We start from the raw sequence: 19,613 nt of genomic DNA on the forward strand, positions 1-19,613 counted from the left end.
GTATGTAACTTCTTCTCCGGTGGCTTAATGAGGGTCTAAGGGAGCGGCAAAGACAATGGCCTTAGAGTAATGCTCAGGTGTGTGCTTCTTTGTTAACCAAGACAGAGCGTTTGTATTCTTAACTACTCGGAATCTTTTGTTTCTCATAATTTTTCGTCCTAATGGATGATTCAGGGATAGCTTCGTATCGCTACCTGTGACGTTTCACGCGGTGGTTCTTCTCACGCGCGATATCTTACACGTGAACTGTGATAGAATAATAAAAGGAAGTCTCGGTAAGTGGACGCATGAAACAGTAGAACGGTTTAATCTATTCATATCCAGCCATATTTTATATAAAGTTTCCGTGTCGTGTTCCGTCGTTGAACTTGTATTTCATCAGCGACATCGGATGAAGCGAGGACAAAATAAAAGAGATCTGTTGGCCAGACATACACACACAAACACACACGCGCGCGTACACATCTACATATACATACAAACGTGGTATTTAAAAAAAATTGGAATTATTTCTTTAATTTTATAAAATAACAATTTCATCGTTGAACGACACAATTAGCTGTCCTAACAATAAAACTGAAACAAGGTATTGTAGTGATAAATGCAAGAGAAAATCAAACAGACCATTTTCTGGACAAAATCACGTTTCCGATCACCGAGCAATCTCTCGGCTATTTTCAATGTTTTGTGAAGCTTGCTTCGTTACCTCATTGTTGTCACGTTGACCGCGCCGAAGGGTGCCACCCCTAGTTCGTTATTCCGTTCCACACTTTGGAGTACTCAAATCGCAGAGTAACGAAGGGAGAAAACTAATCCAGTCGAAAACTGATCCAGTCGAAAAGTGATAACATATTTTTTGTTCGACGAATAGATAAATGCGATAAGACAAACATACTTAAAAGAGAATACTATAAAATAGAAGTAAAAATATAGCACAATATATCTTCTTTGCGAGAAAATGAAGTAATTTTATAATACTCTTCAGTTTATTGCTACGTTAGTGTATTATATGATTTCTTTACGTCATATACTTTAAGAATAACAAAGGAAACAAAGATGCCTGATGAACGAAAGAACTGGTATTCTATTTAAGAACATGAAGAAAGGTGGAACAAAAAAACAATATGCATGAGAGATAAAGTAGAGACACGCCTATTATGCTTTCTTTAGTAGCATAATCATCTACATATATATCGGTCATTGATATACATTTTCAACGTTAGATAGACATCAAAATGTAAAAAGTTATAATAAAAGTATATTAAATAAAAATTGTATTAGACGTCTATATCAATTAAACTCTCGTTTATCATAGTAATTTCATATAAAGAAAACATTGTGCAATACAAAACAAAATTAATGCAAGAAGCATTCCATTTCTAAATACATTAAAAAAAAAAAAGAAATACAATTGTGTAACACACAAAATCAAATTTCTTCAATTTGATACGAAGACTGTGCGATCGAAACGAAATTTAATGGAAAACGAACGCTAAAAGACGCAAAGAAATAATTTATTAAATTCTATTTATTGTGGAAAAATTTACATGACTCTGGTGCACCTGACACAGCGAATGTGCCAGACCGAAGTGGGAGAGCCCGAGAACTAAGAGCAGCGAGGTGTGAGGGCTGCATATTAATCGAGTCATCGTTTCCTGGTGTATTGGACCCGCGATAACACATAACTTCAGTCAAGCAGAAGACTCGGCGACACGCGGTTCGCCGATTGATATGGCAGCAGCCAACGTTTCTACCACCGCGATCTCTTGGCTCCTCCGCCATCGTCGCCGTCACTATCTCCGATACCGGCATAGCTGTCAAACAACCGAACAGGTGTTGTTACCACGAGGAGCCCGGAGTGGGACACTCGATTTCTTGTGATACCACACGCACGGCACACAGCGACTCGAAGAAATAAGTCCCAGTGCTGTCGATCGATCGATGTGACACGCACATTCCTCGCGCATTCCTCATTATTTAACTGGACGCCGAAGGTGTCTTTGTGGGTGTCATTCCGTGAGGTGTCAGTGAGTATCTGGGGTGAACAAAAGGAGATTGCTCCAAGAATAAGGAAGTTTCGCCGTTGGTGGATTTTTTATTCATCCAGGATGACGGGCTGTATAGTCTTCTGTCCGGAACCGGTATCCAAATTCAGCAGCATCTTTCTGCTGCTGCTGATTCTTTTAGCCGAGGTGAGTGCCGATAACCACATGGATCTGGGACATGTTGATAGAGTATTGTTTTATGCTAGAAACATAGGTATTAGCGCGAAGGACGCGCATTGGTAACATGCGTACATGTTTGTGATAATTTTTGAAAATATGCAGATACACGCGCTAGTTTAAAAAAAAAAGTAATGTTGATTCTTTTCTGCTCCTGAAAGATGTATTATTATTCATCTGTAACTCATATTTTTCATTATTTTATTTTCCTGTAAATAATAAAAAGATTATAAATTTAAAATTAATCGAAAGTTAATATTTAACAATTGTAGCTTAACTTTGTTTGAGCTTTTTATGATTTATCAGAAAGTATTCTAAAATCACTATCACTTTCCATAATTTATCTATGCACTAATTAATTTTGAATGTCTTTAGCCTTGATTCCTCTTTGTTCTGTTATAAAAGATAGAGATGTGTCGACCTTGCATTATTTTACTTAACTTCTATTCTTATATATCTCTGAGGCATATAGAGCGGCTAAGTAATGCTCTCGATCTAGGACATTTCACTCTGGAGAATGTCCTTTTACATTGAAACGCGCGTACTTGAAGCAATCTAAAGGCGGTGACGTATTGAATCGTATTGCATAAACTTGCAAATCTAAATTTATTAAGTCGATGTATTAATTAGGCTTAATGTGCTGAATAAATAATTGTATTGTATAAGTATTGTTTTGTAAAAGTAAGCAAAAATTTAAAAGTTCACTTTTAAAGAACCCCGCAATATTTTGATTTGATACAAACAACGAATAATAATTGAACTAAGAAATATCTGCAGTAAGAGTCATTTATTCATTGTTTCTATCGAAAGAAAAAATTACAAATGTAGATGTATGTATCGAAAATAAGTAAAAAATATTAATATCAATAGAGATTACGTATCCTTGCGACAGACTGAAATCAGAGTTTGAGTTCTGGTCAACCGATTGGTGAAGGGGAACGCGACCGACATCCAGTCTTCTTTGCTCGATCGAATCGTATCTTGACATTGCGAAACTCCGCCTGGCTTTCTCAACTGCGAATATATTGCTTCGAATACCGATGTCTATTGACTTCTGTATCCGTCAGTACGACGAATCTAATTGTATTAGTGTCATTAGAATATATCTATGTCCACTGCATATATTTTTTAATAAGAACTTCTCAGATGTAATAATTAATTTTCTCTTCAGTATTGAATTAATGTCTTCAACTCGAATGCAATAAATTTCAATATTTTATCCGTTTTTGCGCAAGCACAACATATTCAATCGGATACCAGTAGTAGCAGATTAAAAAGACTTAAATGCCTGCTGTAGATAATCGAAATGATTAGTTGTCGGGATCGTTTGCCGATGGTTAAACCACGGATTACGAGATTTTATTCCCTCTCGGCGAGAGAAGAGAAGAGGAAATCTACCTTTCCGGGTAATTTAAATATTTAACGCACTACGGAGTGCTGGAATTACGTAAACGAATTTTTTTTTCTTCTCCGGGAACTAGTGATTTCACTATATAACAATCGGACGTAGCGACATGAGTTACGAGAATATCATTTTGCGAAACAATGCAAGATAATGCGTTCACGTGATAATCACAACACAATTTGTCTGTGTAAAAAAAAAGGTTTTAATTTTTATAATTTCTTCTATATTTTAAAGATTTATAATAATATCTTGGAAAATGATAAATTAAATAATTAAAATTTTAATTTGTTTAAATGACATTACATTATATTATATTATATTTATAAAACTTTAGAAGATGATGCACAGATTGTGTGTTCTAAAATTATAGAGATTAGTTCAGTGCGAAGAAGAAGAGGGATTAGCCGTGCGGTTTATTGACTAAAAGAAAGTTCGATTGGCGAAAGTACATCGCGTTATATCTAATGAAGCTTGTAATGAACAAAGTAAACTGTCTAAATGTTCTATGTTCGAAAGAAAGCCAACGCCCATTTAACTACCGTCATATGATACTGTTCTATAAGTGAAATCGATTTTACATCAATTTTATTACCGTGGAACATTCTCTACGAAAAAAATCAAAATTGATCATCACTTGTCATTAATCTTAACATATAAAGTTGATTTCAATATCATCTGGGAAAATAGTATATATTCAAATTACAAAATTAATTGGGCATAAATCACTTCTAATAGACTGAAGAATGAGAAATATAAAATTTTTGTCTACTTCTCCAGTTATACACCGAGAAATATATGTATACACAAATCATTAATGTAATATCTAATAGTGTTGTTCTATTTAATCACAGAGTGAGTCACACAAAATGATAAGTACGTGAAAAAGATATGAAATATATAAAAGATATATGTACACATACATATGAAAACATTGATATCCTATATACATACACACACACACACACACATATATATATATATATGCATTTTGCGAAAGAAATATTTGCCATTTTAAACACTCGGTCAATTTACAATTAATTATTAGATTTATAAAATCTGTAAATGTAGTAATTAACTGTAAGTTAAAAGAATTATTAAATTAATAATAAACTAATTGTCAGCGGTATCTAAAATGCACTCAATTTCATAAACGTAAGAGAAATCGAGTAAGTTTTGGGTAATTAAAAAAAATTTTTAATATATTTTTTGTAATAAAATATTAGTTATTAATTAAAAATCTTTTCAGTCATGAATTTAATTAGCCATTTAATTTATAGTATAAAATTATGCAGTAAAACGCACAGTTAGAATACATACAACAAAATCGAATAAAATTTACAGTAGGTTTTAATCCTTCTAATGCCATTTTCGATTCCGCACGTACTCAGGTTTCTGTTCGTAAATTCGCTCGCATTCTCTAGTGCTCCATATTATTTTTACAACATGATTAATACACCGGATGCTTGTTTGTTTTATATTATCATTCATTCATCGTTCGTAAAATTTACATTCGTTCTTCTGTTGGAGAGAGAGAGAGAGATAGAGAGATTTAAAATTTTCTAAACTACTGGATAGAATTACAATGAATTTCTGCTATGTCTATGCAACATTTTTCAACAAATTCTTTTGCAGATAGAAATAAATGGACAAATAAAGGAGGATATTAAGTTTTAGCTGTTTTTCGAACAAAACAAAAAATAGAAATACAAATTATATTAAAGACTATTTAGACGTCAAGTGATACATTGCTTATCTTGGGAAAACATTGGGAACATGATAAAAGTCAATAAATATCACATTTATTGATAAAAAGTTGAGTTCAAGAATTTATCAACAAGTATTGTATTATTATTTAAAGTAACATAAAGTTATAATTATATTTCTTGTCAAGATTAACAATAAAAATGAAGAGATCATAAGACAATGATTTGACTCATGTGATACGATTTGATTTAATTTTTCCCTTTTTCGTGTGTTTTCAAAAGAGGAGAGTGGGTGCGACGAAACCGTGACATTATTGGCCCAGAATTCGAGGCTCATGACCGCGCTATATTAAACTCTTACCGCGGAGACCCTGTTCGCAGAATGTCTCGCAAATAGCCGGCGTCGTCATTTTTAAGTCGGACGTTACGCTACATATGCAATAAGTTATGTTGACACGCGAGCACATCGTTAGTTAGTCCGTCGCGAACAAAAATCGTCTCTGGTAGTTTCCCTACGATTGAAGTTCTCACCGGCTTATATGATGGAGCCAGTTTTATCCGAGTTTTACTTCGAATTTTGAATGAATATGCAATTATCGGATATTTTTTACTGTGAAACGATTGAAGTATTGCCTCGTTTAAATATTACAAGGAACGTGCGTGCTTTGTACGAAACTCATGCATATTTCGATTGTATACATTTATATGCAATTATTTGGAAATGAAACAACACTATTTGAAATACTTGCATTAATAATAAAGTCGTTTAATAATTAATGTAGTAGGTTATTGAAACATCAAATAAACAACTAAGACAATGTAGTTAAATTACACAACATTTATTGCAACCATTACTGCAATCGAGTCTAATTTGTAATTATTATTTAAAAAAAAAGGTAAAAAATCTGCAGGACATTGATTGTATGAATGAATGAATATCCGAAATATTAAAAATAATAATTTAATATATTGAGATTCAAAACATTTTAATAATACTCGAAATAGACCGAAGATAATAAACTTATTTTCTTTATTCCGTCATGGTTGCGACTTACCGGAAACGGCGACTTGCAAAGGCAAGGACAAGCTGCACGTGGTGCTCTGCTGAGTGTCAAACGACTTTGGTTCATCCGGATGTGCGACTATATCCTGGACTAGCCTGGGAAGATATGGCTGCACGTGACGAAAATAGAACAGATGGGAGAAATAAATCATCGTTCACTCGTCTGAATCATATCCGACACTTTCGATCGCGTCTAGCTGTCATGAATGGCTTGTAAAAACCGAAATCGAAGCAACCCACAAACAAAGACAAAAAATTATTGAAATATGCGATTGTATACAATACATACATTAATTATATTTAGATAATATACAATAGTATAAAAATATTAGATAATATAAATAACAAATTGATGGAACTAAATTGTTATAGGAGGCAAGCAGAACTCACTTTCTCCAACTTTCTTCGTAATTGAGTTAAAAACTGAAAGCTTTCAATTCAATCTAATAATTAGATAAAAGTATGTAATCAGAAAGTAAATATATATTTAACATTTACATATTTCAAGTTGAAAATAAAAGATTTAAACAACTTATTCTACTCTACAGAACTTATGGTTTTTTTTATCTTTATTGTAAATCTTGAAAAATGAAGAATATAAGTTTTACTTATACATTCGTCATATTATCATAATATTAAGTTTCAAAATCAATAATATTAAAAAAAAATTTCTTCTGACACTTTGACAACTTTTTGATTTTTATTCTTAATAATCATTTATGCACGTAAGTGGATATTCCGATATTTTCAATCTAAATGTATTCTTTATTGAATTTTGTAACTGTCACATTAATTTTCTTGAAAGATATTATTAAATAGTAGATTTTATGCTGTCATAAAATTACGCACGTTAATGTAGAAATAATTTGCAAACGTGGATTTATTAATATAAATTTGCCGCTTAATTCCACACGTCATATTTCGAATTTTCCACGCGGCGTTTCCTCTTTTACAGATAATTATTTACGTAATTAAATAGTTTGTTATATTTCTGCCATCGCCGATGCATAAATTATTAATTTATTGATAATCTATGCAACGATGATCATTCCGAAGCTTCTCTGAAACATTATTGTTTATTACGTTAATATTAAACTTTCTGCATTAATTTATTAATTCCGCTTAATTCAATTCCTTTATGCTCGTTTTTTTCCATTTACTTATAAATAAAAATCCATGATTTTATTACTCGCACTTAATCCGTTTGTTCATTCGTTTTTTCGCACGTCGTGTAATAAAAGACTCGGAATAAGGGATAAAAATACGGGTGATGGTGCACTACGTGCGTGGTTCCCTGACGTCGGTGGACATAAAAGAAAGGAAACAGCTTGCTGGCTTTTTTGGTACATCCCGACTCATCCTTCTGCCTTCTGGTCGCATCTGCGTGAACACACTTGCAATTTTACTTCCACTTTCTCTTCTTGTTCTTTCTCATTGTTGCACGCATCCATCCGAATGCATTTGAATAAAGTACATCGCGCTTTTAATAAAATCATATACGTTTGATGTCATTCCATTGTCGATAACATCGTCTTCGACCATTTAAGGATTGCAGTGGAATCTTTGCACGGCTGTTTCTTTTTTTTCAAAGATCACGTTTTAATTAAAGTATATCTTACATCCTGCTTCATCCTATTCTGACTCATCCTATACTCCTCAATGTGTGGATCTACGATTTACATAAGAAATCTTCAAATTTATCTTATTGTAAAGACAAACGATGAGATAAACAGATAGTTCTCTTATAGATCTCTTATTAGTTGTATTTGCATTGGATTTTTACAATGTACAGGAAAGTGAGGGTTGCATAACTATATCGATAAGCAACTCTAAAACGTGAGCAAACTTTATATTGATTACACGATAAAAGAAAGCTAGCATAATTGCATATTTCATATTGCTACAATCAGTTCTGCTAATTATTGTAAACAGTAAGGTGAATACACATATTCACAGAAGTTTTGCTAAATTTGTGAAATTATTTCAATTTACTATAATATCTTGATTTTTATATTTTATTTGTAAATCAGTCACTTTGTTATATTATAAAAAAATACGTTTAATAAAAATAATTTTTATTTTAATTTAACTACAAATAATTTTACTTAATTTTATTTAAGTTTCTATGGATCCAACTTTCTTTTTTTCAAAATTTTTTTTTCTTTTTTACCAACGAAATATGATTCTGCTATAATCGAATAATTAGAACTGTTAACGATCTTTGGCCGCTTTCACGTCGAATATGCAGTAATAACGATTTTTTGCTGTGATAATAAAATTCCTTTTTAGCATGTAAATATGTTTATGCGATGATTGGAAACATTAATGTTATCGTATCGTAAAACATCTGATTCCTGACAGAAATATCATAAAAACGTAAAAAAAGCATTGCAGAAATTTATTTGTATACGTAAGAAGTTTGTATAATTAAGTTCATTTAATACTTGTGTTAAAGTAATTAAAATAGTTTTATGTCAACATACAAACATTGTTATGTTTCTCTGATGTTTCTTAATTATAGTTAAAACATCTAGTAAGATACATAAATAAAATTAAATTACTGTATTTAAAAGTGTGATTAACAAATAATCTATGGAATGTTATAGTAACATGGCCACATACATCTCTGCAGAATGTTAATACGCTCTGCAGAATATTAAATATAAATCCGTTGGTCATTAAAATTAATTACGTATCATAAAACACAGTAGTTTCTTTTCTTCATGCATTATTGATTTATTTTCGTAATATACATTATGAATAATTTTCGTCGTTATTAAATTCAAAAATCTATCTTTCTAAAAATATAAAGGAGTTAATTTTTTATGAGTTTCACGAGTTAAAAACTGCAATTTGTTTACAAACAAATTTATTCAAAATGAACTCCGGATATAAAAATGGAAATCGTGATATCGCGAAAAATGTTCATTTATCATGCGAATCATTAAACTACCGGATACGTTAATTACTTTTAATTTAAATTTAAAATGCATAATTCTCTGAAAAATCGGCGATAATTAATTCTAAACAGTTGTCCAAATCGTCACAAATTCGTATTTATAGTATTTATAATATTTAAAAAGATATTATTTCATTTTAAATTATTTAATATTTTCAATCAATAATAATTCTTTCTGTATATTAAAAGATCTGAAATTACTTTATATAACAAACGGGTTCATTAAAAATGAATTAATTGCCGTTCGTTTCATACATGTGAATATGCAGTTACAATGATTCGTTGCATTTCCACTGAAAAGTTAAACGCCAAACTTTTGTGCACGTTTGTCCCAAGAGTAGTATAATCGCACAAATGATGACGCAAGCCTTAATTACGCAAAATCAAAAGTTGCGAGGCACATAAATACGTCACAAATAACCAAGGAATAAGCACGCATTTTATGTCTAAATGAGTTGCGGTCAAGTTACAGCAAAATGTATTCCTTTCTCGATTGAACGCATTGAAGTACTATCACACAATTGATACCATTGTACGCGCCATGCTTGTGTCACAATATAACGTATTATATTATTATATCAAAAAATTCGAAAATATTCAAAATATTTTTCAAAAAAATTTCAGAACACGTTTTTATAATGTCTTTTAAATATTTTTATTACGTATTCGATTTTATTTAAACATTTATAATGCTTCTTATCTTACATTGTTAATTATTACAATGAATTATTCCGAAACAGAATAGATATGTATCTATATTATATTTTGTAATGTGTAGAGCTGTGCACATTATAATAAAAATATCTCAATAAAATTGTTGGTTTTGCAATTAGTAATGCAATTTCGAATTATTCAACAAATTCTTGGAAAAGAAGCGCACATACTATACTCTTTTGTTTCGTAAATATATTCTTGATCATGCTAGCGCAAATAAATGCGATAGGATATTATCATTGTGTGAGATGTTGCACTCTCTAGAACTTTCGGTACGTAGGCAGAGGCATCCAAGCCTGGCGAGCGACCTAGCGATCACCTACAACGTCTGTATCTCGGGTTACGCAATCATCAATCACCTTACGAGGAGGTAAATGCTTTTTCACAATGATTCTTCGTAGCCACGCAAAGACTCAAATTACCGGCGAGAAGCCGCGGGCATTTGGTAAACAGGAAGCGAGATCGTTAAGTGCACGCGGATCTTATCTAGGTTTATCCTATGCTGTACTACTGAATGTATACCGTCAGGTGTAAGTCGGATTGTTACTATGAAAAATATCGGATCACAGAATGAAGATGGAATTTATGCAAACGTCATGTTATTGCCAAACACATCTACGATGCTATTTTTTTTTCTTTACTAGCAATAATCAAGAAGATCGTAGCTATGAATAACTAAACGAACCGAGAGATGAATCTTCGCCAGAGGCTGATTTACAGATAAATGTAATTCCTTCGTTATATAATTGATGGATTCAAGGAATCGTAATTGTTTTTTGGTAGATATAATTGTTGCTTCGTGTAAATGTTTTTTTATTCTATGACAGTTGTGGTTGATGTTTCTCTCGGAAATTATTAGTAGATACGTTTAAAGTAGTAAATTCTTTTACTAAGATAAAATTCTATGCCAGCTATTTACAAGGAAAACAGTATTTCTGTGCTTGTTATTATAATAAGTTATTTCTTTACTTATTATACACCTCTATTATTGATAAAACCAAAGAAAAATATATTTTACGTAACAACGATGAGTTACAATTAGCATACTATTAGCTTGTTGCATTGTGTTGTATTTTCAATCTATAATTACGAACATATGTCTAGCAGTTTCTTCCTGACAAACAATTGTAAATGTTAATTCCAAAGAAATAATGCCACATATGTGTATCAATGTGCGTCTTTTCAATATTTTTGTTAAGTTCTAAGGAGAAAAAAATATTTAATTAAATGAATTAAGGAAACATTGACGAGTATGTTGATCGACAGTAGATATTTTTAGTTTCTTTTAATACGGAAAAATTTTCATAACCGGTCTCATCTTTTAGTTGTCTCTGCAAAAAAATGTCAAAGCGATCTGCCAAGCAGTTAACGAGGCATTATATTGCGCTCGATATGGCACGTCGCACTTATCGTTTTTTCGGAAGAAAAAATTGGCCGATTATCATTGGCACATTATCATTAAGATACATCGTTTGTTTTCAACACGTACGTGACATATTGCTCATTGAACGATATTATTTCGTGATGTTATTTTCCGGAGAAGTATATAGTATCTTTCGCTACATTTAACAAAAAGGTTAATTGAAATTGAATATTCGAACGTTTATTGTTTACTTTTTTATTGTTTTATAAAACTTTTATATTTCTGTTGTCATATGCGCGCAGAAAAAAAGTATACTGAAATTGGATTACCGAGCGATAGTTAAACATAAGCAGCGTTATCGCTGCTTGGAATGTCGTTCCGCTCGTCTGGTTGATAAGGATTTTTCACGTTCGTACAATCGTATGGTCACCGACTAATAGTTTCGAGCATTAAGAATTAGTATCAAGTTCACAAAAATATCCAGCGGTTATGAATAGCATACGCAAAAATGACGAAGCTATTCCGACGAAAATAAAAAAATGTTAGGCTTGTCAATTCGCTGTCTCGTTCACGTTGTAAAAATGCGATGACTGGCAAACGAGAGATTTTAACGCCGCGCATTACGATCAAGACGGGATTTCTGTTGTTTAACAATCCCATCGTGTTTCCGATTTGCTTGTAAACGGACCTCGACACAACACGTCAGTGGGAAATTATCGTTGATTATTTTGTTCCCAATTACGCATAATTGCATTACGGTCATTATCTTTTTTTCTTCCTGCTGCGTCCCAATAGACGCTTCAGTGCCACGCTTCGTCAATGACGCGGACAATGTAACAGGATGATCACGCGATGAGAGTTACATGTTGTAAAAGTTACATAATTAGCTCTGTGTGGGTGTGTGCGTGTGTGTGTGCGCGAGAGAGAGAGAGAGAGAGAGAGAGAGAGAGAGAGAGAGAGAGAGAGAGAGAGACAGTGGGATCGAAGCGTTAATACAACGTCTAGTTGTAAATTTACAGCTTTATTCGTTTGCGTGCTAGCGCAAGAAACGCCAAGCTTGTTCGCACACGATACGTGGGAATGTGGGTCGATTTGTGGTCGATCAAATGTAAACGTAGGTACAATACGCATCCGTGAGCAATTTACTGGCAAAGCGAGTATAATGGAATATCCGTGATACGTTCTAAAATGCTATATCACAGTCGACAGAATATATTAGCATTTGAAATTTTTTGAGCAGTTGAATCATTTAAATAATTCAAATTTCTTGATTAACTTGTAAATCATACGAATTCAAGAAATAATAAAATAAATAGACGATGTATTGTAAGAAAACAGAACATAAAAAGTCATTTTTGTTTACAATAAATATATATTTTTGTTCAAATTTTCCTCGATATTTAATTTATTTCCGAATCATAGAACGTTGAAAATCGAGGACTCAAACTCGATTATTATTTTTGTTCGAATTGTGAAATGTTTATGTTTCAAATTTTTTTTTTATTTAAAAAACCATTTTAATTTTAAACCTTTTGTTTAATTCTCAAGATACATATGTATATCTTTATAGAAATGTATAAATTCATTTTGACAAATGATCGATAACGGCAGAGAATTTGTCACGCGAGATGCCATGGTGCGTGACGTCAGCATAGCGATTATCTAAGAATAACATGCATGTCATTATTACCACTGATTTATCTCACTGTTATTATTTAGTTCTACGGCCATTAGCAAATTAAAGTACTTCCATTTAATTAATCACGCACTATTAATTATCATGCAACGCGGCTTGCGCCATTTATATCATATTTTCCGAATAGTGTACGTTATAAATAGCTCTTACAGCTTTTTGCAGCCTGTCGCATCACATTTTTGTGATATAAATATTATCGCGAAACGAATAACAAAAGCAATTGAACTTCATCCAACAGATTTTAAAAAGATAAATACATAATTGTTTAAAAACAGACATAAGGAAACTAAATAGCGACTAAAAGGGAAGAAAGGGAAGGCCATCGTACACGAATCGAACAAGGTCGTGCAACAGGTTTTGCAAGGGGTAAAAATGGCGAAGCACGCGAGCTACTTAGAATCTCCCGAGTGTATATTTGAAACGAGTGCCTTTCTTTATTCTCTTTATAAATAAAACGATCGCTGGATTTACGATACATTGGATGTTTTCCTAAGTGCAATCGTAACGAAAACATGGAGGAAATAATAGCACACATCTCTTATATTTATCAATTTTGTAAAATTAGCAAATAAGAAGAATTTTATGTACGAAATATTATTTCGAAAATAATGATATGCTGCTGTTAACTTTGTAGTTCATAAAAAGGCATTATTCTTAAGCTAGTTAAAGACAATTTCAGGACGTTTATTTTATTGTGTTCCCAGTGTTGTTTACTTACGTTTAAATTTGGATTTTTTTCTGAGATTCATTCTTTTATTTCTACATTCTATGCACGAGCATGGTCTCACTTATTTACGAATTCGGAATTCGTTCGTGTACCAGAATGCGTTCAACACAATTCTACGTTTGATACCTTCCTAGTCTGTGACAAACAAAGGAAATATCGGATTCCCGTCGTGCTATATTGACGAGTCTGCAATACGTAGTTAATGCGTAAAATAGTTATACAAATGGAATTTCCAACAAAAATTTATCTCGCTTTACTCCCGGGAAACAAAGCAAAGTCGAGGGCATAGACCTGAGAATCTCTTATATTCCTATATTATTATCCTCTCACTACACTAGTAGGTAATATTGGTTTAATAGCTTCGCAAATAATTTTTGCTAACAAAAACTTTTCGAGAGAAGAGGAAATGACGATACCGACAAAGGTAATGCGTTATATCGAATAATACGAATGTGGTAGAGGATACAATCAGTCAATTCCGATGTCGACATAATGCACCGGATGACAAGTAATCATGATTCATCATGCTTGCTATACTTATTTTATTGAAATCAATATTATCTTATATGAGATCTCTTAAATAACTCGTTAAAAAAAAAATCATTTCATTATTTTCGAAATAATATTTTATATAAAGAAGAGAAAGCTTCTTTTTCGATCAAACGTTAACATAGAAAAATCGTTTTATAAGAAGATTTTTGAAAGCAACTTAACTTACCATACATGGACGAATTTAGGACACTTGAATTAATTCGGTCGATATCAGTTTTAAAAAAAGGGAGCAAAACTTGTTTAATATTCTAATAACAGGATACCAAAGCGAATAAGAAAGAGTGACGGACGACATATATCGGCTGCAAAGTGTCACGAACGTTGATACTACAGACACGTTACTTCCACCTCTTCCACCTACTTCCATGTACTACATTGAACGTGAACGAAAACCGCTCGCAAGGTCGGAAATACGCTAGGCACGTGACAACGGTCAGCCGGAAGTGAAGTGCGCGCTAGACTTCCTTCAAACATGCAATTGAGATCCGTTTATACTTCACGGAAAGTGGATGGCTGGACGCTACTTTCTACTTTCAAAATCTCGACTGGAAACGATAAGCCATCACGCTACTTAAATCAAACCAATAAAATGTAGATTATGTCTTGATATATATCGTCAGTAATAAAAATGTATAGTTTACGCTATGTACTTATACTATACATTTTTTTTCAATACTGGTAGTGTACATCGAAATTATGGCAAAAAGAATGAAAGTTGCTTTATTGGACGCGGCTATGTATAAAAAAGAAATACCGAGATATTTTTGGAGCGACATACATGACACGAATACTATAGCTCAAACTTTCCAGTAAAACATGGTAGGGAAGATAAAAAATTACTGGACGTAGTTATGCAGAAAGACAAGTTAGTACGGTACGGAGTTATGCAGAAAGAAATATCGCGAGGTATTTTTGTAGGGTGACATACATGATATAAATACCATAATTCTAATTTTCCAATAAAATGTGATAGAGAAGATAAAAATCTACTTTGAAACTTAACGTGGCTGTGTGTAGAAAAAATGTTGCGTATTTTTGATATACGTGATATGGATACTACTAGAATGCAGTCTTTTTTATTTCAACATGATTTACTTAGTTAAAACTGTGCGTAATACAGCTACGTGATTAATCTAACATTATTTAAAAAATTCGAAACAAATAGATATCTGTGATGAAATAAAGTCATGCATATTTTGCATTGCGATATAATGTGTCATGTAATTCAATCATAATATATAATTACACTTGTAAATTATTTTTATTCTCGAATTATATAGATTTGCTATATAGATTAAAAATTAATCCTTGCTTACTAATTATATAAATTTTTTTAAAATCGAAATAAATCTATTTTAAATACCTTTTAAACGCCAACGCGAGGATTCTATTTGCAAATACAAAAGGTATTTTTGCTAAAAAATTCAAACATATTTTTTATACCACGGTAGATCATTAAATTTCTGTTTACTAAATTCTTTCAGGCTTTTTGCAAAATGCACAGCGTAAATTATCACGTTCTCAGCAAGCCGCGTTTAACTATCGCGTCCATCGCGCGGCAAATATCTTCAACCACGAAATGAATTTATACCTTTCAAAGCATGAGGCAAACGAAATTCTCGCGTGCCTCAGCTACGTATTTTCTGATTATCTCTGACAAGTCGGCATGCTATTTGTGCCTTCTTTCTACAATTAAGAATTTTTGTCGTCGTCCGTATATCGTCAGACACGAGGGATAGGCCGCCTGTGAGAGATTCGATTGAGAGAAACGAAGAGAAGGTGGAAAAAGAAACGATGTGATAGAAGGAGATGGAACAGGGATTAATACGCACCTCACTGTCTCACGAACGGTTTCGTAGAAAAAGCGATTTCGTCACTTTAGATATTTATATATCCGAATGGATATTGAAATATTCATCAATAACCCACTCAATGTTGCTTTTGAATTTTTGTGTATAAAATTATTGACATGTATATAATTAATGTTAATAAGATTAGATATAAAATTATATTTTAAGACTTATTGAGAAATTAAATAATTTATAATTATTATATTTTCCTTTTTCATACCTCAAACAATTTTCCTGTCACGCTGATTGTCATAAATAGATATTAATGGTTGGTAATTTGATCCTTTGACAATTTTAATGGAGATTTGATTACTCTTTTTTATATTCGACGTATATCACAGATTGACTTGCGTTTAATTTGTGGGATTCAATATTTAATAAAAGAAATGCTGTCTTAAGAATTTTCATTAACGGTATTTTTTCTTACAAATAAAATTTTCCTATTGAGTATTGAATGGCTTGGTATATTGGACATCAGCTGCAGAGAGCTCTCTATTACATGTCAGCGGCAGCATTATAGGTTTGCAATCTTTCTCATGTCTGGGAACGCATTGCTTCCCAGTGTACTTGTCGTGAACATATACTGTCTGTACATAAGAATTCATAGCTATGAGTATTAAAATCAATATACCGTTTGCACGATTTCCCATAACTATTACTTCGATCTTTTATAACTGAGACATTCCTGACATCAATACGAACGAATTTTTCTCTGATTTATAAAAGTTTCGTAAAAATATTACATCATATTATGTCATAAATTTAATAAAATTTAATTAAAAAACTTGTTTTTTGTTGAAGAAGGTCAACACGTCAATTTGAAGGGTTTTCAAAATTTTTAAGAATTTCAAATATTAATGTCATAAGTTTAATAAAATTTAATTAAAAAACTTGTTTTTTGTTGAAGAACGTCAAAATGTCAGTCTGAAAGAGTTTCAAAATTTTTTATCTGAGAAACGTTTTAGTAACTAAACGCACGTGGCTGTAAACACACGATTAAAAGAAATGAACAAAAATGTTTGGTACGGGGGATTGGACGTGCATTCGCAAGTTAATGGCCAATATTTCGCGATGGAGAAAGCGAAGCGCTGAACGGAGGTCGTGGGCCTCGTTAAAAGTCGTCCATAAACTTAGAGTCGTTTCACACTGTGAGAATCACGATATCACGCAAGAATCAGACGAGAGTCTGATTAATCGTTACTATACAAGAGCGTACAAATTTCTTGCTTCTTCGGAAGCTTTATATTGGAAATAAAAATAGATGAGGGATCGATGATACTATAAATGACTCTCTTTCTTTATTAACTTTAAGAACGCCAAAGTCTTGAAATTCAAGATACACTGCTGATTTATAACGGGTCCTTACTAACACGAGTTTGACCCACGACTCACGGTCACGACATTGCGTGCCGAAGCCAGTAAAAGCATACAAGAGTCAAGATGAGTCCGAAACAGTTAGATGTATACGCATATTCTCATAGAACCAGATTGTTGCATAAGGATACTGCATAATCCAATTCTATTCAAACGTAATCGAGTCTCTTTATACATTGCTCTATATAATTAATTTACATGTACGCATGTGTATCTATTAAAAATTATATATTAATAACTCACATATATATATATATATATACACGGAGGAAAGGAAACTTGCTGTCACAGAACCGTTATTGCTAGTTTATATTTAATATGTAAAAACAATTAAATTTTTTTTTACCAATTATTTGATATTGCAACGAAATTTATTTTCTTGATAAAATAGAAAAATTCTGCTGTGTAAGTTTGTTCATAGAAACATTATCTCGCAACAAAAGAAAATTTAATTTGTTGATAAAAGTTCTAACAAACGTATATTATTATAATTTGATGACGGAATAAGAAATCAATTTTTTGAAATGAAATAATTTGCAGAGTCAACAAAAACTATTTTTTGTAAATAAAATTAGTACTCTTTTAATAAACATTTTATGCTGTCTATAATATAATAATTAGGTTGCTAAACACATTGTTAACGCCAAGGAGTTATTAATTATACAAATGATGATACAAGCATGAGAATTAATAGCGGTTTTCTGTGTTTCACTTCAGGTCACGTACTCGGCTGATCTCGCGATTGAGATACCAGGCAATCTGAGCCAGGGTGGTTCCTGGTACCGTTTGGATTACAGCCCACCCGTTGGCTCTCCACCGCCGAACACCACCATAGCCGCCACTGACATCGGTGATGTCATAAAGTTCAGGGACGGCCTGCCTGGGACGAGATACGAGTACTGGCTGTACTACAGCAACAGCACTCTACACGATTGGCTGACGTGGACTGCGTCAATTACGACACGTATGTAATCTGATCCTATTAACGCGATTTTTGATAGTGCGCCTTTTAAAAAAATATAAACTATTTATACTTTCATAGCTATTATTATTTAAAATTATTAAGATAAACTGTTTTATATACAGTCTATCTTAATGTACAGTTTCGATGAATTTTTAAATTAAACGTTTGAACAATTATAATTACAAACGCAAAGATAAACGAACAACGAACAGTTTGATTTGCTATGAGTCTCTCTGGAGAGTCAATTAATATAATTTAATTCGCTAGCACCCGATCCTCCATCAAACTTGACGGTATCGGTACGAAATGGGAAGACCGCGATCGTATATTGGTCGCCTCCGGCTCAGGGGAATTATTCCGGTTTCCGGTTGCGGACGCAGAGCTTCAGCGATACCGGAAATCCCAAGACCACCGTCATCCCCGTCGATTCGGTGCCCTACACACTACGTGATCTCACGCCTGGTGCCACATATTCGCTTCAACTCTTCACCGTGTTGGACGCTAAAGAAAGCGTCGCTTATACCAGCAGGAATTTTACAACAAGTACATCAATATCTTGAGAATTATAAATATTTCATAACGATCGATACTAGCGTTCGATTATTTATAGAGCCAAACATCCCGGGAAAGTTCATCGTCTGGTTCAGAAACGAGACAACGCTGTTGGTGCTATGGCAACCACCTTATCCGGCCGGAATATACACACACTACAAAATTAGCATAGACCCATCTGATGCGATAGAATCTGTTCTCTATGTGGAGAAGGAAGGCGAACCACCTGGTCCTGCACAGGCAGCTTTCAAAGGACTTGTTCCAGGTCAGTTTGCTAGCTCATAGTCATATATATTACAAAACTGTCAAATACACGAAATAAATTAAATTTTATTCAGTAAATATATTTCTAGAAATATATATTCTTTCAAATTGCACATAAATAAATCTTATATATCGTGCGCTTTCCCTTTCTTCAAAAATGACACAATTCACAAAATTAAATTTTCCAGAAAAAGCAAACTTTTCA

The 19,613-nt window shown here is 32.7% G+C and overlaps 1 protein-coding gene and 1 long non-coding RNA gene across 6 annotated transcripts in view; one reads left to right on the forward strand and one right to left on the reverse strand.

Annotated features, from left to right (window-relative positions):
- Window positions 1-2,052: 2,052 nt before the first annotated feature.
- LOC147910537 (uncharacterized) lies at window positions 2,053-6,583 on the reverse strand. Its single transcript, XR_015548013.1, has 2 exons — window positions 6,386-6,583; window positions 2,053-2,216 (listed from the first exon to the last, which is right to left on the reverse strand). It is a non-coding gene; the product is annotated as an uncharacterized LOC147910537 (long non-coding RNA).
- Window positions 2,069-19,613, forward strand: part of Ptp10D (Protein tyrosine phosphatase 10D) — a 31,642-nt gene continuing 14,097 nt past the window's right edge. For all 5 annotated transcript variants that reach the window (XM_087415173.1, XM_087415186.1, XM_087415178.1 and 2 more), the window contains exons 1-4: window positions 2,069-2,192; window positions 18,346-18,592; window positions 18,860-19,135; window positions 19,203-19,409. In XM_087415173.1, the coding sequence (XP_087271299.1) occupies window positions 2,109-2,192; window positions 18,346-18,592; window positions 18,860-19,135; window positions 19,203-19,409 (814 nt within the window). In that variant the 5' untranslated portion in view covers window positions 2,069-2,108. The remainder of the gene's footprint in view (window positions 2,193-18,345; window positions 18,593-18,859; window positions 19,136-19,202; window positions 19,410-19,613) is intronic.

The sequence above is a fragment of the Acromyrmex echinatior genome, chromosome 2 (genome assembly GCF_024713525.1).
Source record: "Acromyrmex echinatior isolate Ae372 chromosome 2, ASM2471352v2, whole genome shotgun sequence".
Taxonomy (NCBI): Eukaryota; Metazoa; Arthropoda; class Insecta; order Hymenoptera; family Formicidae; genus Acromyrmex; species Acromyrmex echinatior.